The 23,502-nt window shown below is 46.4% G+C and overlaps 1 protein-coding gene across 3 annotated transcripts in view; it reads right to left on the reverse strand.

The window, feature by feature from the left end:
- SLC24A3 (solute carrier family 24 member 3) overlaps nucleotides 1–23,502 on the reverse strand; it is a 458,948-nt gene that overhangs the window by 14,492 nt on the left and 420,954 nt on the right. For all 3 annotated transcript variants that reach the window (XM_008517772.2, XM_008517773.2, XM_070589502.1), the window contains 5 exons: nucleotides 22,010–22,170; nucleotides 20,954–21,224; nucleotides 13,261–13,427; nucleotides 10,270–10,384; nucleotides 9,066–9,178 (listed from right to left, as the gene is read on the reverse strand). In XM_008517772.2, coding sequence (XP_008515994.2) covers nucleotides 9,066–9,178; nucleotides 10,270–10,384; nucleotides 13,261–13,427; nucleotides 20,954–21,224; nucleotides 22,010–22,170 — 827 coding nt within the window. The remainder of the gene's footprint in view (nucleotides 1–9,065; nucleotides 9,179–10,269; nucleotides 10,385–13,260; nucleotides 13,428–20,953; nucleotides 21,225–22,009; nucleotides 22,171–23,502) is intronic.

Consider the following 23,502-nt stretch of genomic DNA (forward strand, 5'->3'; position numbering starts at 1 on the left):
TCTTGGATGATCAGGTCCTTGTCTTGTCCCAACTCACCTCCCCGTTAACAGATGTTTAGGGGCTGATGTTAAATCAATCACCAGGGCCTGCTGGTTCTTCTTCTGCAGTCTCTTGCTTTGCCTTCCATGTTGTCCAGCTTCACTGCTACTACTGAGGCCGAGCAAATCACTGGCCTCAATTCCCCTCCCCTGTGCTAGAGTTATATGCCCGCCTCCTTTCCACAGCTTCACGGTGGACAGAGGTATTTCTTGGCCCCTGGATTTGGGTTTGGCTATGTGACATGCTTTGGCCAATGGGATATTAGTGGACTTAACACAGGTTTGAAAGGTATGTCCATAATCGAGGTGGCTTCTTGTGCTCCTGCTTTTCATCATGAGAAGAATGTGTCTCAGGAAGTCACTGGTTCAAAGAGGATGAGAGACACATAGAGCAGACCCAAGTGAAGCTTGGAGCCAAGCCTAGATCACTCAAACACCGTCAACTCAGATACACGCATGAGAAATACACGGTAATGTATGTAGGCTATGAGTTTGGGGGATGGTCTGTTACACAGCATTATGTAGCAATAGCTAATGGATACAAATACCCTAGTCCAGGTCACCATATTTTCTCTCTCCTACAAATACCATATAACTGATCTTGCTGCCATCAGTCTTGTGTGGCCCCAACCCTTTCTCCATGGAGTGGTCAGAATCTTCTTTCTAAAAGGCATATACGATCACACCACTCCCTCCCTAATACCCTTCATTCTTTCCTTTACCATGGCTCACAGTGTCTTTACCACGCGGTCTCTCTCTGTCTCTAGTTTCACTCCTGCCACTTATCCCTCACTTCCCACTTCCCACCCCCCACATCCAGCCCCCAGCCACAGGAGCTGCCCTCGGGTCCTCGGGTGCATGAAGCCTCCTCATATCCTGGTCTTCTACAGGCTGATCCTTCTGCCTGAAAAAATCCTCTCACTCTCTTGACCTGCTTGGCTCCCAGCAATCTCAGATTCTCAGAAGAAGTGTCACTTCCTCACCATCATTCCAGGTCTCCTACCCTGCCACACACTGCACAACTCCTGCACAACCAGTCCTCAGGAGAGCACGCATCAGACTTCTTTTTGGGATTGCTTCTGCAGTTGTCTCCTTCCAGAGGCTGTAGCTTGAGGGGCACAGGATGATGTCTGTTTTGCTCACTGAGGCATCCCCAATGACAGTTATCAGTTTAGCATACAGTAAACATTCAATTAATGTTTTGTGTTTTTTTTGTGAGGAAGATTCACCCTGAGCTAACCTTTTTTTTTTTTTTTTGCTTGAGGAAGATTAGCCCTGAGCTAACATCTGTGCCAATCTTCCTCTACTGTGTGTGTGGGATGCCTCCACAGCATGGCTGGTGAGTGGAGTAGGTATGCACCAGGGATCCGAACCCGCAAACCCCAGGCCACTGAAGCAGAGCACATGGAACTTGAACCACTCGGCCATGGGGCTGGCTCCTCAATTAATGTTTGATCAGAGAAAGAATAAACTGGGCAGAAGATGTGGGGTAAGAATGTTTCTGATCACCTCTCCTTTTTACCTCTGTGGAGTCAGGTGGGCTCTTGCTCAGAGCAAGACAGACAGACTCTCTTTCTCCCCCTGTTACTTCTCGGATTTACTCTGCATTTCTAAGCCCTAGCTCAGGAGTCTGAGTTTTGCCCTGGCTTCCTGCAGCCTGCCCGGCACTTCCTTAGTTCTGTTAGAGCCTGTGGAACAGAAGTCCATCCCAAAATGGGACAAGAAGTGCCACTTTTCCAAACTTTGACTTTTAGAAATAGTTTTTATTTCAGGGCACTTAGGTAGCTGGCTGGTTTCTGAGCAAGTCACAAGTGCTAGGAAGTGTCAAAATCGGTAAAAGTGCATTCATTCCTCGCTGTCCAATGCCTGAACCTAACACCATGCACAAACAGCTGTCTTGATGGTAACTATGCAATAATTATGACTTGGAAATTTCATCTAGTCAGGATGGAAAAATTGCTTCAGAATAGTCAGCAGCTCCCTTGCGAGGGCAGGAGGGGCAGGAGAGGCCATTAAACCCACACAGTCTTCCCACTTCTGATGTCAGAGGTGCAGACAGATGTCACGGGGTTACCGCCATGCTAAATGGAAGGAGGCCCCTGAGCGTTCTTCCAGAAATGAAGCTTCTCTCCTGGGAAAAGCTGGAGGTGGAGAAGAGGGAAGACAAAAAGGCTCATGGCAATAGACCCCTAAGTTTGCTTTTCCATGAACCTGGAACTGTTTTGCCAATGGACTTCTGCATCTTGGCATGAAGTTACACAGCGATGCCCCCAAAATGTGGCTGGGTGTGGAGGGCTGGCCACTGGAGGGCCCGATGAAAGCCAGGGAGGGACCCAGGGACTGACTAGACAGGTAATCCTCATGGAAGCATCCAGAATGGTTCCTCCAGCCCTCAGTCAGAAACTCACTGTAGATATGTGACTTACCTAGGGCAGCGAGGATTTTAGCTGCCATGATGTCTGTGGGACTTTTAGAACGGGAGTATGGGGTCAGGAGTTCTCTTCTCTTCCAGGTCCTTTTCTCTTTACGTAAAGCTGAAGAGCTCACCTTAGCCTTAACAAGCAGACCCTGTCTTCTCTTCCAGCAAAGATTCAAACTCAGGGATGGGTCTGGTCTAAAATTCCACCCCAGTGACGACCCTCCAGCTCCTGTGCCCTGAGACATGCATGGTGGCGCTGTGGCATGACTCGCTTTCCGCAATTAGCTCCTCCCCACCCCTTTGATCTCTGGTGCTTTGGGGAGAGAAAAAAACCTCGCTGTCCTCTCTCTGCCTCTTTCCGGCTGTGAGATGTCACCTCTCTGGGCCTTGGCTTCCTGATCTCCAGAACGGGACTTAGACCAGCTGTGCACTCAGAAGGAAGCCTGGGCGCCCTGCCCACCTCACTCCCTGTACTCCCTCTGCCCTCGCCTTCCTGCTGTTCTCAGACACAGCCCGTCTCAGCGTCTCTGCACTTGCAGCCCCCTCTTTCTAGAATGCTCCCCCTGCCCTCCACACACCCAACTCTTCCTTGTCATTCACACTCAGCACTGAACCAACCTCCTCGTCCATCGAATACAGAATGACACATGCCCCCTTCTCTATCACATCACTGCCTCATTGTCCTTAGAAGGCTTTTGCTCTCTGAGTTAAGCACACTCATGTGTTTGTCACTCATGGATTGTCTGTGCCCCCCACCTGATGCACCCTCTACCAGGTAGTCTGCCTTGTTCATTCTGTTTTCCCAGTGCTTCACCAAGTTCCTGGCACAGAGTAGGTGCACAATAAACACTAGTGAAGAAATAATTCTTGTCTTATTTAGCTGCTGTCAGGATTAGATGAGACCATGTGCACATGGTGTCCCTGGAGTGCCTGGCACATAGTAGGTTAAGCTGTTCTTATTACTGTTTTGTTTGTCCTCTGCTCTTTTCTCAGGACAGCCTATTCCTTTGTTTTGCTTTGCTCACATATCTTCCTCCTCAGGTGAGGTGATGCTGATAGGTAAGTTAGGATCCACCCATCCATCCAAAAAATATTTGTTGAGCACATTCTAAGTACCAGGCACCCTCCTAGGCACAGAGGAAACAATAAATGCATAAGACTGGCACCATTCCTGCCCTCAGGGAGATTGCCTCTCTAGGGGAGATTCAGACAAGGGGGCAAAGATAAGCTGTGACGGGAGCTGCTGAAAAACACAGGAGCGATAACTGACCCAAGCTTGGGAGATCACAGCTGACATCCAAGCTGACACCTGAAGGATGAGCTGGAGAAAGAGACAACTGGAATCCCTGCCGGGGGCCCCTTTACACACTCTGTGAGATAGTTTGGTTCCAGAGGGCCAGTTCTGGGACCCTGGCTTCCAGGAAAACCAACAGACACAGCTTGGTTGGGCCAAATACTGGGCCACCACTTTGGTCAACCATTACCAGGCAAAGAGGTAGTCTGTACAAATAAAGTGTCCCAGAAAATTAAAGTCCACCTCTCTATATATCAGTGCCTTAACTGTTTTTGATGAAAATATTTCATTTTCAACTTTTTATTGATGACTCAGAATCATCAGCACGAATATAAATTATTTAACTGGGCTGCAATATGGCAAAGCTCTCAGGAGCTATTGATGTGTGAGGATTGCTCGCTGCTATAATTGTACACACGCAAAAGGATGAAGTGGGACCCCTACCTCACCACATACGAAAAGAAATCTTGATTTCCCTGGGGTTCATGAGCTGTTTATAGATTATATTACTGAATTTCTGCTTTCAGGGGAAAGGCCTACACTGGATATTTTTGTCCCTGGAATAAAATGAAGATCTGGCACTGGTTACAGAAATAGCAGGATCTGGATGAAAATACAACATTACACCTCTTTCTCCAGCCTTTTCAACCAAAAGTCTCCCCCAAGAACACTCTCCTGTGTGCCGCGGCTGCTGATCAGAGTAGTGGCCTGTTTCTTCTCCTGCGTTTTAGCCTCCACTTCAAGGACAAAGAAGATCTTCACCCACAGGATTAGATGTGCTCCTTGTACAATTCCAGCAAAATGACCAGAGTGACCCAATTATGTCATCTACAGATGGAAAGCATGAATTTGGGCCAAACATCTCATAGGGCCTGTGTTTCTGTCTTCATCATCAGAATTTCAGGTCCCTGTCACTAGAATTTGGGACCTGAAAAGGCTATGTTTTCATGGCTGTGATGTTACTGACAGGAGAATTATGTTTAATTTTCTGTTCTCTAAAGAGTGTTGGGAGAATGTCAGGAGAGGAATGAGGGTAGATCATTATGGGTTCACTTACGGCAGACAACAGTCCTAGTTGAGTTGGAATTTCAGGCCTGATATCCATTTCTAGTCAGGAAGATTTCAAAGCTCATAAGAAGAACTGGTTTATTTCCAGTATGAGCTCTGAGTTTTGATTTTTAAAGTTTTTATTTCATCTTCCATGACTGTACCCTGTAATCCCAGGAAAGAAAAAATAAACATCATAAATCTTAGAGATATGGGAAGAATTTGCATCCCCTGCTCCTGCCTGTCCATCCCTCTCTGGAGAGAATCAACATGGTAAGAATAACATAGATCGATTTCCCAGGTTATTTAGAGCACAGTTTCTTTTCATCTTTTGCTGGCTGCTTTTTAGCCACCATCCTCCAGTCTTCACCAGAGGAGACAAAAAGTAGTTGGAGTTTACAGAGGTCTGAATTTTACTTCTTTACAACTTTCATAAGAGGTAAGTGGGAAAGTGAAACAAACAGAGGAATAAGCCAGGAGGATTGTTGACAAACTCCACAGATCCACATACCCAATGCTCAAGCTGGGTTAAGGGGCATGGAAGCCAGGTGGTCTGGGGTGCCACTGAAGATGGGACATAAAGATGGACCAGGGAATGAAATGAGAGACAGAACATTGCATCTAGAAGAGCTGGAGCCTTTGGAAGGAGGGATAAGGCACCAGGACCGAGTATGACCAAGTAGCGACTGAGGGTCACCAGTCGTTCTTCCTCAGGAAGTCAGGTTGTGCTCGCTGCAGGGCCCTTGCTCAAGCAGGACGTGGAGGTGTAAGGCCTGAGCTGAAATGGGTGACAATAAGGAGAGGCAATGACAGAACCAGTAATCTCCTTTCTCCACCCTTTGCTCATGCAGAATTCTGTCTCCTCTGAAAAATAAATGTTGAGCCAAAACTTTAAAAAAATATTGGTTTGAAGGGGCACCAAATTATTAGCCTACCCATGTCCTCATGTCTCAGCTTGGACCTGAAGCTTCCCTCTAACTCACAAAAGGCAACTGTTGGTGAAAGCTAATGCAATGGAAGACCTAACACGGGCTCTATTTAGTCAACGCTTTTTTCATGTCTCAAGTATGTACATGCCCCATACTATGTGCCACGAGGAAGCTCACCCTCACGGAGCTTCCTGTGGTCACAATTTGATGGGTAAGCCTGTGTTAACAAAAAAGAAAGAACATGCGGTTGCCAAAAAGCTGCCCCCTAAACCTCAGGAATGAAATTAGGACAAATTAAACTGTAAGGAATATTGTCATATTGAAAAATAATTAGGCACGTGTAAAGAGCTTCAAAGTGTTCATACCCTATATAACAATTTCAACTCTGGCAAAATGATCAAAGGAAATAAACTCAAATGTAAATGTAGTCTTATGAACAATTTTTATAGATCTCTAAAATCTGTAAGATTGATGAACAAAGATGTCTGTGGCATCATCATTTATAACAGCAAAACTCATGAAGCAACATGTGTCCCATAGCAGCAGCACGATTAAGTAAATTTTGGTACAACTAGACTATTTAGGCTGCATTAAAGATATCTCTAATGAGATTTTAAGGAAAATGTGTTTGATAGAATAAGAAGTATAAAAAGCAATGTGCAAAACTGTACAGTGTGGTCTCAGCTATGTAAGCCAACCTAGAAAGAGAAAAATATGCTGAAATTTTACAATTAATATCAATTTAACAATTGATATCTATGGATTGGACTATGTATGATTTTTATTTCACCCTCTAAAGCTGAAGCATCTTATGGGCAGCCACAAGCCACATGTGGCTATATAAGTTTAAATTAATTAAAATAAAAATTAAAAACTCAGGTCTTCACTTGTAACAGCCACTTTTCAAGTACTCAAAAGCCTCTTGGAGCTAGTGGCTACTGCATTTGACAGTGCAGCCATAGAACATTTCCATCATTACAGAAAGTTAGAATTTCTCTAATTTTCAGTGAAGACCTTTAGCTATTTTTTAATCAGAATAAAGGAATAAAAAAGTAAAATTTAGATTAGTTGGCTGTAGCAAAAACCCAAGAGATTATTTGAGGAATGGCAGAACAGCATCAAGGTGACTCGCATTTTAAGGAAGCAGCAAGACTTTAATGAGAGACATGAAACACAATCTATAATGTGGCTCTCGGCTCGAGCTCAGGAGAGATGTGTTAACCAGAAGGTGGAGTGTCCACATGTGACCCAGAAGAAGGAGATCAAAGAGGCAGGAGTGGTCAACACGTCCCAGTACAGTTAGGGGCATGGAGCCCCCTCAACCTGAGTGCTCTGGTCGGCATGGCAGACAGATGAACGCTGCAGTATGGGTGGATGTCTCGGACAAGAGCAGCTCAGCATCGGCGGTAGAAGGTTATCCAGCAAATCCTCTTGTTTGGATTCCACTCTCAACTGGACACCCCAGACTGTGGGGACTACTAGTGTTGTCTGACATCTGTGTCCCCTCTTCTTCCTGGATGCACAGCTAAACTAATGTCCTGGATCTCTCTTGCATCTAGGTGGGGACATGTGACTTATCTAGACAACGGGTGGGAGCAGACAGGATATATACCACCTCTAGACCTCATCACAAAATGATCTGTGCTGCCAGCCCGGTTGTGTAGTGGTTATGTTCGCGTACTCTGCTTTGGTGGCCCAGGGTTCATGAGTTCGGATCCCAGGCATAGACCTACACACTGCTCATCAAGCCAAGCTATGATGGTGTCCACAAACATCATTTTCTAAATCCATATATCACGTAAGTTTGAATGCCATAATTTTTTGTTGTCAAATGAGCGCCCACATGATCTGCCCCCGCCTCCCCCACCTCCTGCCGCAACTGCATCTCAAACCATGCACCCCCATGCTCACTCTGCTCCACTTACACTGAAATTCCTTTCTCGCCAACAAGTGTATTTTTGCCTCAGGGCCTTTGCACTGGCTGTTTCTTTTGCCTGCAATGCTTTTGCTCTGTCCTGCCCCAATTTCCCCATGGCTGGTTCTACTTATTCAGATTTCAACTCATAGTTACCTCCAGCAAGCAGCTTTCCCAGACTCCCCAGTGTAATGTAACGTGGCCCATTTTTACCACATTAAAATGCGAATGTGGTCATTACCCAATTTCATAGACAACAGAGAAGAGATCTCCTTAAAATACATTCTACTTCCTTCCATCTCCCTGTGCTTATCTTTACCCTCTGAGGAAATCTCTCAGCCAACAGGTAACTTCACATGAACCCAAACCACGTGGCCTTTCAGAACAGATTTCAATTTCACTGTAACCAGCTGGATACAACCTCCCAAGTTGAAACAGCCATTAGTCAAGCAACTCTGAAGACAACGATCTTTTGATAAAATAAGCTACAATATTTTCTGCAGAATATACAACCACTTATAACATATTGTACAGATAGACTAAAGTCACGCTCAGTAATACATTTAGAGAAGCACCGAGCAAAAACTTCAGAAGGACAATATTGTTTTTTCCCAGACACAGGAAGAAATCTCTAATTGCAGCTTCTTCTTCAGTCTTTGGACAGCGTCTAGGGCTGAAGTTTCCCTTAGCAGAGGGGGAACATTTTGGCAAGTCGGGAAAGAGCACTGAAGCCTACTTGGACCCACTTGTGTCAGCCACTGGCAAATCCACCTGAAGTCACAATCAGCTTAACCTTGAGAGAGAGCACGGAGGCCACCACAGCTGGGTCTGACTGTCACCAGATCCCTGGCAGAGAGGGCATCTTGTATTTTGTGTCCCTTCCTTCTTGAATAAAAACGTTTTGCATGTGAAACAAATACACTAGAGCAGGGGTTGGCAAATTACGGCGCATGGACCAAATCTGGCCCTCGATCTGTTTTTGCATAGCACAGGAGTTAAAAGTAGTTTTTACATCTTTAAATGGCTGAAAAGAGTCGAAAGAACCATAATATATCATGACGTGAAAATTATATGAAATTCAAATTTCAGTTTCTATAAATAAAGTCACACGGAAACAGCCACGCTCACTTACGTATTGTCCCTGGCTGCTTTCAGGCCACAACCACAGAGTCGAGTAATTGTGACAGAGACTGTCTGGCCCACAAAGCCTAAAAGATTTATTATCTGGCCCTTTACAAAAAAAGCCTGCCAACCCTGCTCTGGAGTCCTGAATGTCCTCTCGAGCCTGACTTTTGAAGGACTTTGACGAGAATTTGTTTTCCCTCAATATTAGTATTTCCACACCTCCTTGCCCTGAGACAAGTGGTCAAGGCCACTAAAAACAGAGTCTGTGTAGCCCTGGGTTCAAAGAGACCCACTTACATAGGATCCGTAATCCACGGCCAGGGTCTGCAGGGCCCAGGGGAGCCCGAGGCCGATGAGGATGTCAAACACGTTGCTCCCGATGGAGTTGGACACGGCCATGTCCCCCATGCCTGCAAGGACGAGAGGTCACTGAGTGAGGGAGGTGATCTCAGGGGGGTGCAGGGCCCACGAGGGACTCTCCCAAGCCTTGGTCGACAGCCAGAGGCCTAGCCAGCAGGTCTGCTCGCACACGTACCTGGTTCTCTCTTAGGCCGTCACTGTAGAATGACACTGACATTGAATACACTGAATATGTATTTTCAGTAGAATAGAATAAAGTGCACATTCTATTGATCTATTGACCTTTACTCCAAATATGATCATTGGCTAAATACAAGTGATTCAAAAAACCAAATATAGTTGCAAAAATTCTGAAACATCCTTATAGAAAGGAATAAACTCAACAGTTCTATAAAGCCTCTCACCTGCTCTAATTCTTCTAAACAATTGAGCACTATTAAGAAAAATGATGTAACCAGTAGAAATTCATGGGGACTTCTAGAGGATACTGTGCTAAGTGTTGTAGCTAAACTGCGTGTTGCAAACAATGCCCTCTAGCACAAATCAGGCACATCAGTTAGAGCGGGCGTGGGCAAGGAAGCGCATGGCCATCATGGGGGAGGTCTGGCAATAAACAGTGAGCTTGGTTTTCAAGGAGGGAGGGCTCTGTCACCCACTGAAGATGGACCTCTGGCAGCCACCGCTTTGAGATATTGCAGCTGGGGAAACCATAGGCCATGGGGTCCGTCTCCTCTAAGTATCAGTTTTCTTATACATAGAACGGGGTATGGTTGTCCCTACCTCACAGATTTGTTTAAATTAAGCCAGATAATGTGCCTAATCTGCTTTGCTCTGTGTGTGGCACTCTGCAAAAGTGAGCTATCATTACATTTATTACCATTTTTAATGATAGAAGGATGACAATACAACCTCCAGAAGGGGCTGCGGGTGCTACCCAGGAAACATCTCTGCCTTTCTCAAGGGGTGACCTTCGGGCTTGTTTCCCTGTTCTTCTGATGCCAGGAAGCCTTCTGACCAACATGGCACTGAAGTCACTCATTGTTCCTTCCAAGTCAGTACTTGGCGCCCCGGTAACTGCCATGTGGACTCCCAGGTAGGGAGGCCTTCCTTCTCCCCCATCCCCGTCCACTGGAGGCCCCACCTTGTCTGGCCACGATGAGGCTGGCCATGCAGTCGGGCACGCTGGTTCCGGCTGCCAGGAAGGTGATCCCCATGATGACGTCAGGAATTCCCAGCGTGTACCCAATGATTGTGACCTGGAAGCAGCAGGAAGAGACAGATGGTGAGCTGAGGGCCAACGCCAACCCTACCGGCTCATGGATCCTGTGATCAAGAAGCACAAAAGCCTACAATCTGGGCCATCTCTCCAGGGGGCAACATCCGCCCTCTGAATCAATACAGACAGCAAAGAACAGTGCGTGCAAACCTGGCCTGCAGGTCAGGGGACCTGGGTGCCCTTATGGAGCCCATTTTCCAATCAAAGATAGGTCTTTTTCACTTGTTCCATTCAGGTGAGGCAGACGGTTTGAGGGAGGGGAAATAGAGTTTCTGGGGAAAGGCAAGATTGAGAAAGGATATTTGAACACAGGACGTCCTGAGAAACCCAGGAGGGATGGCTGCCACGCTGTACTGGTAATTTGAGCATCCAAGTCCTGAGATACATAACGGGAATTTACAAGAACCAGAAAGGGGCTGGATTTACACCATCAGTCATGTAGGAAAAGCCGTAAGCAGACAATTCCTTTCCTCTCTTCCCTGACGTTTGCTAACAATGTCTTCACGATAATAATGATAATGTTTATTTAGTACTTAGGCGTTGTGCTAAGCGATATTCGTGTGTTTTAGCTTAATTCTCACAACAACCCTATGGAGTTGGTGCTATTATTATCTCTATTCTTCAGATGGGAAAACTGAGGCACTGCCCAAGGCAGTTAGGCTGGTAAGTGCCAGAGGGGTCCTTCCCACCAGCGGTCAGGCTCATTGGCACAGGCAGGCCTCTACTTATGCAGCAGGGGTTGGGCCAGAGGGTGGACACGGGATGCCTGAGACACTGCTTCCATCTGGTAAATGAGCCCATTCTTGCCCCCTGATTTCCAGATGGGAACACTGAGAGGAAAGCAGTCCGTGAGACAGAAGAGGAGGGAGCCAGTGGCAAAAGAGAGAGAAGTGGAAAAAGAGACCCATTCCCTGTGTGTTGGCCCGAGGAGAGGCTAACTCGCAAGAGCTGGAATGCTTAGGTCATTTTGGATGCCACTTGATCTCCCTCACTTTCTGTAAAATTACAAGAAATGCAAACCACATGTTGTAAGTAGCAGTTCTCCGCATGGTGCCTCCCGGGCCAGCGATGGAAAGAGACACCTACACATGAAACCCTGACTTACTCCAAGGGGCACAGTTGCTCCTTCCCCATGCGAAGGTTTGGGGGATGGTAGTTAAATCTGTTGACATGCCTGGCTTGCCTCTTTTCAAACCAGAGACTGAACCTCATTTCCGTTCAGTGCTGGCCTGAACTTGGGGTGGCCTCGGGGCTCTCTGCCTTCCACTCTCCAGGGAGGAAAGTGAGATGCAGAAACACATATTTCTTTTGTTGTTCTGAGGAGCCTTTTGTGAAATGAGCTACAAGCATCCTGGCCAAACCTTGTTTTTCCTTTCTAACCCTCAGCTGGGTCCCTGTAGGAATCTGGTTTGGCTCAGCGGGGCTTGGCCTGGAAAGGAGTTGCTGCCCCTGCTGCTTGCTCTCTCTTACTGTTATGTTTGTGGTTGAGTCTGGAGGTTTGGTAACTGATTGTCCAGGTGGCTGGGACCAGATCTCTTGCTTCTCCTGTTTTCTCCCTTGCACCCAGACATTGCTCAGGACTTCCAGAACCTCCACAGAGTGGAAGGAGGCAAACAGGAGGCTGAGCCTCAGATCAGTGGTTTACTTTGTGAGTGGACTTTGGAGAAAACCATTGAGCTCGTGGAGGTCAGGGACACCAACACACTCCCTAAACCTGGAACAGAGACGGTACCCAATGAATATGTCAAATAAAAACGTTAATGAATATAGGGTGAGGGAGAAACCCCTGGCTATAAAATCTGGATTGAAGAAGAAAATATCTGTCTGTGGTGTTGAAGGCAAGGGATAATTATGAGTTAATTGTGTCAGGTTTACAAATTTGCGATCACCTCCAAAACAATATTTTCAGACCTTTTTTTTTTTAGCTCTTGAGTTTAATTCTCCAGAACTTATACTGCATTTCTGTCCACTATTCAACCAAGATTAACTTAGATGTGCATAATTTTGTGATGGCTTTTAATATCTGCCCAACTCCAATTCTGATGAATTAGTTTTGCTCCCCAGTTAAAAAGTGGTCATAAATGGGCACTGCATTCCAATGGCTGCATTTCCTAAAATGGCCTTAGGGCAGAGGCTCTTTTGAGCCATAGCCCCACAACCTATTCCAATCCCTGAATCATTAGTTTAGCTTCAGAAGGGACCCTCGGGAAGTCACCTGGTCCAAATGACCTCATTTTTTGGTTGATGAGACTCAGCTAGGGGAAGTGACTCTGATAGATGGGATCGTCACTCTCCAATTCCTCATCCCTTTCCTCCAGGCCCTTTGGATGGTGACTCTGCTGTTCTTCCCACTGGAGCAGATGGAGTGTATTTCCCCCACTCCATTGATGGTGGGCTTGGCTGACGGAAGGTGGTAGAAATGATGGTATGTCAGTTCCAAGCCAAGGCCCTGGGAAGCCTCTTGTCTTTCACCACTTGCTCTCTTGCATTTCAATGATTCATTGAGAGACGAGCATTCCCCAGGTAGCCACTGGTCCAAGGAAAAGGAGCAAATGCATGGAGTAGACATGAACCCCACCTGCTGCCTGAATCAAGTGTAGCCGTGCTGTAGCTGGAAGCAGAGCTGCCGCGCCAGTCCCCATTGTGATTAGTCAACCGCAGACATGTGAGCAGGAGAACAGATGCTCGTGATTCTAAACCACTGAGTTTGGGGATGGTTTGTTATGTGGCTTTTTGCAGCAATAGCTGACGGATACAGCTACTGGGCTGAAATCCCAACGCCTATTCCCTTCTAGTTGAGTGCAATTTTCACTCTAAAGAGATCTAGCAATGCCATGGGGTCCTCAACACACTCACCATCCACACCATCACGTAGGAGAAGGCTGCGATCCACAGTGTGGAGGAAGCGAACGTCACCATGAACCATTTCTCCCAGCGGGGCTTGTTGCAGTTGGGTACAGTGAAGTATAAGACAAAACTCAGTGGCCAGGTGAATGCCCATTTCACTGTTTCCAGTTTGCCAGCTGGGAAAATAAAAAAGCCAAAAAAAAAAAATCAGTTGGCTTCATTTCTCTGCTCCACCAGCCTTCTGCACTGCTTCCCCCAGACATTTACATCCTGACTGATGGCCTGTGACATAAACTTTATTATATTGCTCTTTTCCAAAAAGACTCAAATGGCTTTCCACCACCAACAAAACCACTGCCTACCTACTAGCTGGGCCTCTGAAATGACAGGATGAGTCACTTCTGAGTATACAGGGCAGGGGGGATGGTTTGGTGAATGTGGCCAGGTGGGACAGGATGAGGAAGATGCTCAGGATACAAAAAGGGATGAGTGTGTGTGGGGGGCCGTGCATGAGGGAGGGGAGCTAGGAAGACCAGCAGTCCACCCCTGTTGTCCTCCTCATGGTTAGGTAACCCAATCTTTCCAGATCACAAGGTGTCAGCGGTCACAGCGCCATCTAGTGGAATTGCTAAGCATCGTCCATCAGCTCACGGAAGTCTTGAAAGATGTTTTAAAGGCCCTCAAAGCTGTCAAAACACCGCTTGAGTGTTTGGATCCCAAGCTGATATGGATTTGCAAATTAATCATTACTTTCTGGCTCTCTAACTATCTGCTGCCATGGACAAGATGATGGATCTGTCACTGATGGCCTGTGCTGCCTGAGTGCCGTGTATGAGAGCTACCTATAAACGCTGATTTTGGTGACTATATAGCCAAGAGTTCCTAGTGGCCTCAGATTTGACAAACATATTAGTTCTCCTTTGGCTTTTATTACCATCCTGCTTAAGGGGTAACTCACCTCTGCTACGAAATATGTACACTCATGTGTGATTCCCACTTCAGTGAGAATACAGAACATCTCCATCTTCCAGAAAGTTCCCTGTGCCTCGTTCTAGTCAATCCCCCAGTCCCTACCACCACAGATCAGTTTTTCCTGTTCTCCAACTTCAAATAACAAAATCATATGGTATGTCTTTGTGTCTACCTTCTTTTATTCAATAAAATGTTTTTTGAGATTCATTCATGTGTCAGTAACTCATTCCTTTGAAAAGCTGTGTAGTGCTCTACCCTGTGGATACACAGTTTGTCTATCTGTTCTCCTGTGGATGGGAATTTGAGGTGTTTCCAGGTTTGGGGTATTACGACTAAAGTGGCTATGAGCATTGTCTACAAGTCTTTTTGTGGGCATGTTCTCATTTTTCTTGGGCAAAGACCCAGAAGTAGAATTGCTGAGTCATAGTGTTTATTTAACTTTAGAAGAAACTGCCAAACAGTTTTCCAAAATGATTCCACCATTTTATATTCCCACCAGAGTTACGGAGGTATTTTTAAAATTACATTTTGAACAGTGATTAATAAAACGTTTAACAAAATTTATTCCATAATTTTCTATCACTATCCAGCACTTATTTCTTTTATCTCTTGCCAGACTCCCAATAATTTCTTAAAACTGCAGTGTAAAGTTACATGACATCACTTCTGGCCCCCAGGCCCCCCTCCGATGGCCGAGGCAGGGCAGTCTCTGGGGGGAGAGTGGGGATTTCTCATCAGATAGCACTCGGTCCGATCCCTGCTCTGTCTGGGTCGAGTGGCTCAGTTATTTAAATTCCCTGAGCCTCAGTTTCCTCATCTGTAAAATATGGACACAACAGCACTGAGCTCACAGAGTTGCTGGAAAAATTAAATGAGATGATATTACGATAGGGGCTGGGACAACGTAAGCTTGCAAGTTGCTGGAGTCAAAATACTCAAGGTCATTCTTGACTCTCCCCGTTCTTTCATCCCCTATGCCCAACCCTGGCAACTTGCCCAGGGCATTCTCATCTGTCTGCAACTCATTATATCCCCACTGCTTCCCTCTGGGCCCAGTCCTCCACACATGACCTGGCTGAAGACCTGGCTGCTGAGGGGACTCCTGGCTCCTACACCTGCCCTGCCTCCATGTGCTCACCACCAATAGCAAGAGGGACAGCCTCAAAAGCAGACTGTTCTAGAACCTTCCATTAGCTTCCACAGCTCTCAGAGTAAAACCACATCTTCCCAATACGGCTGACGAGGCCTTACTTGATTTGGCCCCCACCTGCCACTCTCCCTACTCACACATTCCCCTGCTTTGACCTTCCTCCTCAGACACTCCAAGCCTCTTTCTGCCTCAGGGCCTTTGCACTTGCCATTCCCTCTGCCTGGATCTCCTCGTGGCTGACTCGGCCCTGTCATGCAGGCCACTTCACAGTTCAAACGTCACCTGATCACTCAGATCACCCAATCTAAACAAGACTCTCACCTACCACACTCCTTGCTTTCCCATCACCTGCTTTTAGTCATTTCATGACAAATTTATTCTGTCTGAAATTATCAAGTTCATTTGTTTCCTCATTTATTTTCAGTTGCCCCCAAACTAGAATATAAACTCTGTAAGAATGAGTGTTTTCTCTAGCTGGTTTACCACTCTGTTTTGAATGCCATGAACAGTGCAGGGCATTTATCACATGCTCAAAGAAAATTTATTTGTTTTTAAGAGTCTAAGGGTATCCCACTTATAAATGCAGAATAAGGCAAAGAGAACAAATTATTCAGAAAGGGGAAATCTTTCTCTATTAGCTACTATGCACCTTTTCAGATTTAAGATCTGGAGATGGTGAAGTGAATGATGAGAACATTTAGACTGAGTTTGGCTGGGTTACAAAGCGAAAAGACTATCTGAGAGTTGTTTTGTGAGGGACTTTTAAATGTTGCAGAATCCAGAAGATGGCCAGATCTTTGGATCCCAAATGCTTTCTGAATTCTGCACGTTCCTAAATGCTGCAATGTGGTGACAAGCACTTCTCCATCGTGGGTTCTCCCTTCCTGGCCTTCCGGTCTTCCTGACTCCCTCACAGGGAGAGGGAGGAAGACTAGATCTGGTTTACAGTACACGCCCAATCGAAGTTATAAAGGAACACATGGCTGGGAAGAGAAACGACTTCAGTTTGGCTCTTCGTCATTCTTCAGAAGATAAAAAAGAGAAGAAAAACAAAGTCAGAACTTACTACTGCAAGAGCGTAGAAAATGATTCTTATTAGGTAAAGCTGCAAGGAGTACAAGTTAGCACAAATGAGTCGAGTTTTTTCTCTCAGCTGCTTTAAAAATTCTGACTTGACACAAGGAGGGCAGTGTAACTAGAAACAGTTCTCACTGACATTAAAAATGATAGGGCTGCTTTCTGTAAGTTATAGCTCCCTTGTAACAAGGACGTAGAAATTCAATGAGTATCATCTGGAATATACCTTTAAACGTCATATAACAAACATAACTCCTTGAGCAAACCAGGTGATACAGAAATGTGCTTTTTCAATGATTTGGGGAGCGAGAGCAGTCAGGTAAGAATCGTCCGTCCACATTTTAGCTAATATAAACTTCCATTTCTGAACAAAGGGGTAAAAACCGTTTCCTCTCCTCTTTGAGTCAACAGCATTTCTGGACATTTTCTCCTCTTTTGTTCCATTGCCATGTGGTCCAAATAGAGCCACCTGGGGATAGGTTTGTTCGTTCATTTAACAGATATCCACTGATGCCCACTGCGCCATTCTGTGCCAGCCACGGCTCCAGGTGCCGAGGATGCAGCAGTGAATTACGAAACCAAACTCTCTGCTCAGGGACCCGATGCGTGGGCAGGGACGCGATTTCTCGAGAGACAGCCAGCAACTGGGAGAGGAAGCCAGGGGCGTGAACGGGCACCCGGAGCACAGAGCGTCCCTTTGAGTGTGACCAGCTCTAAAAAGCCGAGGACTTGTTCCTAAGTTATATTCCTTATTAAGCTTTTTGGGAAGCTTAATTCTATTGGAAAGAGAAAAAGTCATTGCTTAGTATTTTAGACCTAGAGCTGAATATATACATTTGTTCTAATTATATAGGCAATAAAAATGTACATTGTTTTAAAATGGGAAATAGAGAAAAAATCAAATATAATTCCACCTAGGATAAACATACTTATATTTTGGTGTATTTCTCTTCAGTCTTTTTTCTATGGAAGTGTATTTACCTACATACACATGTAAATGTTTCTCTTTCTGTCAGTCAGTAGTAAGGCTTTCTTCACACAAGAAATAAGAATATCTGTACAATTTATATGTATGTATATATGTACACATACACTATGCAGAGGTGTATATAATATACATATATACCATATGAATTTAACCTATATATATTATATGCACATATATACACAGGCATGTTAATACATGTACATATGTTTTATAAACATTCAACACATATACTACATGTATACAGTATGTATATGAACATGTTATGTGCATACATTATACCACACGTGCAGAGTACATATGTGCATATACACTTATATTCATGTATACAGACACATACACAAATGTCATACATATGCCTATACCTACATACTCCTTATTTGTTAATTATTTACTTGTTAATTGTACCCACTATAGTCAAGCCCTGGGGAGAAAAAAGCCCTGCAGCTGAGTGACAGAAACACAGGGAGCCCGGCCCTTGCAGGATGACCACGAGAGGGAAAATGTCCTCATTGTGGGGACGGACCTTCTTCAGGCCAAAGGAACTTAAGGTGAGAGGAACCCGACATGAGGTTCCGGGGCTGAGTCCTCGCGGCTCCTCGAGTGCCCTCTGCTGGCCTGCGGCGCGCTCGCTCTGGCCTGATCGCCCCTGCAAGGGGGCCGGCCTGCCCCGGGGAGGGCCTGGCTCGACACTTAACCCCCTAGCCTCAAATGGAAGTTTCTGAGGAATGGGGTTTCTCAGCGCTGGTGGAGAACAGAGGATCAGAACTGGACAAGCCCACTCTGCACTTCAGAGGTGAAACTCGCTCTGCCTGAGGGTCCCCTGAGTCTCAGAAGAGCTGTGAGGATTGCTGGGGTGACTCCAGGGCTCCAGCCGCTCAGGGGTGGCCCACGGCCCAGCAGCATCGGTGTCACCTGGGGGCTTGTGAGCAATGCAAAATCTCGAGCCCCACCCAGACCTCCGGAATCAGAGGCTGCACTTTATCAGGATGCCCAGGGGAGAGGGCTGGTACGGCAGAACTTGGGATCCCACTTCCTATCGCACCAGTTCGGGACCCTGGCATGAGGCAGAGACCCCAAGGGGAGGCAGGACCACGCAGAGCATTGTTTCTCCTCTCAGGCCTGTGCTTCCAAAGGATGCAGGGTCCCTGAGGTGGGGGTCCCGAGTCCACCTCTCCAGTCATGTCTCCGAACATACAAGTGGCCTCCTCATCTGCACCCTAATCACAGAGACGCGGCGGGGCAGCCAGCAGGAGTTTCAAGACACTCTGAAACCTCACAGTGAGGTCTGGAATTTATCGGGTCCAAGTGAGAGGTACAGAAGAAGTGATCTGCAGGGGAGCCTTTTTCCCCCACTAAGTAATGAGGCCCAGGTGTGGGAGCCAGACGATGTGTCTGGTCCCACACGTGTCTTTAGTGGTCTGCCTGGAGGGGTTTACTTGGGGCTTCTGGGAACCGGGAGGGCAACACCACGCCTGCTCACGTACAGACTCTTCACCTGCCCCGCTACTTCTCTAATCAGTGAGAGACTCTAGCAGAATGGGCACTTCTGGAGCTTGGTTATGAGCTGACGATGGTGGACTCTGAAAACAAGAGCTGGGCCAGGCAGAATTGCAGACATGGGCCCCAAGATTCTGTGCCCCAATTCTCGGAACCTGTGAGGAGGAGGAGCTGTCAGTCCCCTGACTGTGCTGTGCTGTGTGGGCAGAGCTGACCCCCAGATGGGGAGGCCATGCAGCTCTAATCAGACTAGGCCTGTCTATTCACAGGAGCCCCCACAAGCAGAGGGGAAGCCAGACAGGTTAGAAGAGTGAGAAGGACCCAAGACACCGTTGCTGGTTTGAAGATGGAGGGGCCATGTGACGAGGAACACAGGCGGCCTCTAGGAGCAGAGAGCATCACCTGGCCAACAGCCAGCAAGGAACCAGGACCTCAGCTGTACAACCGCAGGGAACCAACTTCCGTCAGCAACCTGAACGTGCTCAGGAGGGATCCTCCCGGGACCTCCAGAAAGGACTGCAGCCCTGCCCACACCTCGATTATGGTCTTGTGAGCCTCTGAAATCCAGGTAGGCCTTGCAGGACTTCTGACCCTCAGAACCGGGAGCAAATCAATGGGAGTTCTAAGCTGTTAAGTATGTGTGAATTTGTTGCTTAGCAATAGAAACTGAGCACAAAGGTTTACAAGGGAAGAATGGAGCGTCTGGTCATTTAGTCCATAAAATGTTTTTGTCCTGGTTGGTAAGGAAGAGAGTTGCCAAGAAATATAGCCAACAGTGGCAAAATGGATAAAGAGCCAGTATACTTTTCTCTATCAAGTTAACCTACTAACAGGTACTGATCTAACTCTGGCTGGGCAGTTCTGGAGTTTGGGGTATAGGAATCTGGGTGGATATTTTCTAGTTAGTTTTGATAAGTCCTTGACAAGATTGAGCTCTCAGAGGCCCTGTGGGGGCACAGGAGCAGTTCTGGTCTGAGTGTTACTTGCTGTCCCCTGGATACTAAGAGGAGCACAGAAAGACCTTGCATCTGAAAATAAGACCCCACTCTGACACTCTGCACCCACGTGCCGCCACTAAACGGCCTTTCAAGTGGATCAAGCAAGCCTGCCTCAGAATTTATAGTCCTCCTGTAAATTGAAACATCTCACAGAAGTCGCCCACGTTAATTAAGCCTCACACACTTGACAGTGAATGTGAACTGGACCGCTGAACTCTTTCCTGAAATACTAGCAAATAGGCAGAAATCTTTGGGCTTAGTCCATCCACTCCACTAATGGGTACAGTAGGGGCACAAGGTCGCTGGAACAGCCAAGTCTTTGTTGGAGGTAGCAGGCAGGAAGGACACCACCCTGACGGCCTGAAAGCTTTACAAGCCTTGCTTATCCCCACCCCTTCAAGGTACCACGGAGATTTCCTTGGCAAGCCCCACCATGCGAGAGTTAGTTAGAGCTGGAATGTTTTTTGCCCAAGACTGCATCTCCTGTGGTGCCCGCCCTGGAAACAGCAGGTCGTGGCAGATGAAGGATCTGAATGGGGGTGAGGAGCAGGAAGTGAGAAGGAAAACCAAGGCCAAGTGGGAGGGCTGCATGTGTCCCCTAGGGCTGGCCAAGACAGGACAGCTCCCCTGCCAGCTGGAATGGGACGGGTGAAGCTGGGTGAAGGCCTCTTCCCTTGAGCACCAAGCTTCTTTGCTAACACAGCTCACGTGCATTTCCTCCTTAGCACCCAAAGGTCCTGCAGAACAGCTAAGAGAGGGCCTTGTGCCACAAAATGCCAACCAATTACACATTGGGTCAAAGCTCCCACATTTCAACCAATGATCATGTGTCGTCATCTTGGTCATCTTTGGACCCTGTACAACAGAGTCTTGCCTGTTGTAGAAATTAATATAAATCTTTTTACGCTCACATAGAGATATTCTTTGAATTGAATGGCAGAAAGATCTTCAAAGTCAAGGGCATCTACTCAGTGGCTTCAACACAGCTCCCAACCCCAGCCCAGACATAGGACCTCTTACAGGGGGGGTCGAATGGTGTGTACGGTCCTTCATCCTCCTCCTCATCCTCCTCTTCCTCCTCATCATTCTCATTGTTCTCATTGTCCTCATTCTCATTCTCTGTCTCGTTGCCAGCCTCGGCAACAACATCGTCCCTCCGAGTCCCGTTCACACCTCTGTCTGGGGCATTGCTGGGCCCTGTCCCGTTCTCCACGGTGTGCTTAATTGGGATTTTGATGGCCACCTCGGATTCTCCATTGGCGTAAGCCCTGCTGTTTATCAGTCTTTGTCTCTGGAAAGAGAAAGGCGCACTCTTAACATGGTCAGAGGGACTGTGAGTCCTTACACCCAGAACGTCAGCACTGGGATCTTTCCTAGGCACTTGACAAGGAGATGCTTCCAGGAGACTCTGCAGTCAAGTCTTAAGGGATTCCTCAAAGTAATAAGCAACTCAGACAAACTCCTTCTGGGAGGAAGGATTAGCCTTTTATGACCCATTGGAACTTGCAAATCCTTTTAGAGGAAAATTCCTATGTCTCAGGTGCACACTTCTTTTCTATCAGGCTTCTTGATTCCCTGTGCACTGTGGCACTATCTTTCATCTCCAGATTGTATGAATCCCTTGGTCCATGTGTGAGAAAGCCACACAAATGTATTTGGACTAGTGTATCAATAAGGCTGCCATCCAGAGAAAGGAACACAGAAAGAAAAATTCAGGTCAGAGACTCCGCACTACTTTAAACTAAGGTAACTCTGATTTAGCAAGTACTTCAGTGCAAGTTCACGTCAGAGGGCTTTATTCAAATGGAAGATAAAAAGAAAAAGGTAGGCAGAAGGGGACAGGAGAGTTTTTCTATATAACTGGGAGCCAGACCATGTCTTTCAACACGTGGAGGAAGAGCAAGGACCAGGATGCACAGCTGGCCCAGCGAGCAACGATGTTGGGAAACGGCCGAGGGATATAATTCTGTTAAATGTTGAGTCAGGTGCTTCCACTTTCAGACCAGGAAAATTGCTCCCCTCCCCAAAGTTTCTCACCCCTGTCCAGTGGCAAAAGGACCGTGCTTTCCCAGATACCTCATTGATCAACATGCGACTGGCCATGGAGAGTCGGGTCTTGGGGGGAAAGTGGCTGGTGATCATGATTCGAAGGCCAGCCTCAGAGAAAGACAGCTGGTGTGGGTAGGCTGACAGCAGCTCATCTACCATGATCACTGACGCTTTGCGCTGGAAATTGGCTAAAGAGACAAAAAACAGAATAAAAATAACATTGAGGCTAGGAACAGGGAAGAGATATTCATTCAGTCTTCCTTTCCTTCCTCCCTCCCTCTCTCTTTCCCTCCTTCTCTCCTCCCCCTTTTCCTTCCTTCCTACCTTCCTTCCTCCCATCTACTGATCTATCCTTCCTTTGTTCCTTCCATCATTCTTCCTTCTTCCTTCCATCCATCCTTCCTCCCATCTGTCCATCCTTCCATCTACCCATCTATCTATCCACCCACCCTTCCATCCATCCATCCATCCATCCATCCATCCATCTATCCATCCATCCAGGGAGGGTTGCAGTGAGCGAAATTTGGAGAAGAGTCAAAATCTGTTTTCCATGGGGCTCATTGATAGCTCTTTTGAAATGACTTGAAATAACTTAAGCATCATTCACTGACATAGTAAGAATACATGGTAACATAAGGGAATTCCTCCCTGTCCTCAAAGGATTCTTTTCCTACCACTCAGATCTGGGACACAGGAAAGACCCCAGTAATCTTTAGTAACCCTTTACATGCTCCAAATGACAACAATGTTCACACTGAGCTGTTAAAAGCTTCAGAATTGACTTTAGTGTCAAGTGGAGGGCATGGTGGGGAACGTACATGTTGCTCAGGCCAGCCTATGAGCAGGGCTGACAAAGGGGTGGCTGGGGGAGCTGTCCACATTACAGAGGCCTGAGGTCCAGAGGGGGCGTGGGACGAACCCCGGGTAATGATTTGCTGGCAGACCTCCCTGAGTGTGCAATCTGAGCACACAGCTCATGGGTACCTGGCCACAGCCTCTCCTGGTTCCCACTCCTGTTTTCCAAGCCACTAAAACATGAAACAATCTCTGGAAAACACTGACGGATATTAGGTAGCTCTCTTTGATTCCCTAAGAATATTCCTTTTATGGTTATAAACTGCCCAGAAGAGAAGAAACTAAATGAAATCCTTATGTGGGATGGCACTGAAAACTCAAGTCTTTTGTTAAACATGCATATAATTAGTCAGAAAAGTATATCAAATAATTGAATTTCAAAATCTAATAATTACCCACAGATTTCAAAGTCAGACATATATTTGAAAATAGCCTGTATTTTCTCATTTCTTTTTTGTTTTTCCTGTAAAGCAACCATAAGGGACCAAGAAGAAACAAACCTGCACATTTCAAGGGGAAAGTTAAAAGAAAATTAAATGAAAAATGAAACACATTCTAGGGAAAAGTAAATGATAATTTTCTGTGTTCCTCTAAGAAGGAATATTATTTATTAGAGAGTACTATATTATTTCTCTTAGTATATCAACTGTTTAATAAGAATCTAT

This window comes from Equus przewalskii, chromosome 21 (genome assembly GCF_037783145.1).
Source record: "Equus przewalskii isolate Varuska chromosome 21, EquPr2, whole genome shotgun sequence".
Classification (NCBI taxonomy): Eukaryota; Metazoa; Chordata; class Mammalia; order Perissodactyla; family Equidae; genus Equus; species Equus przewalskii.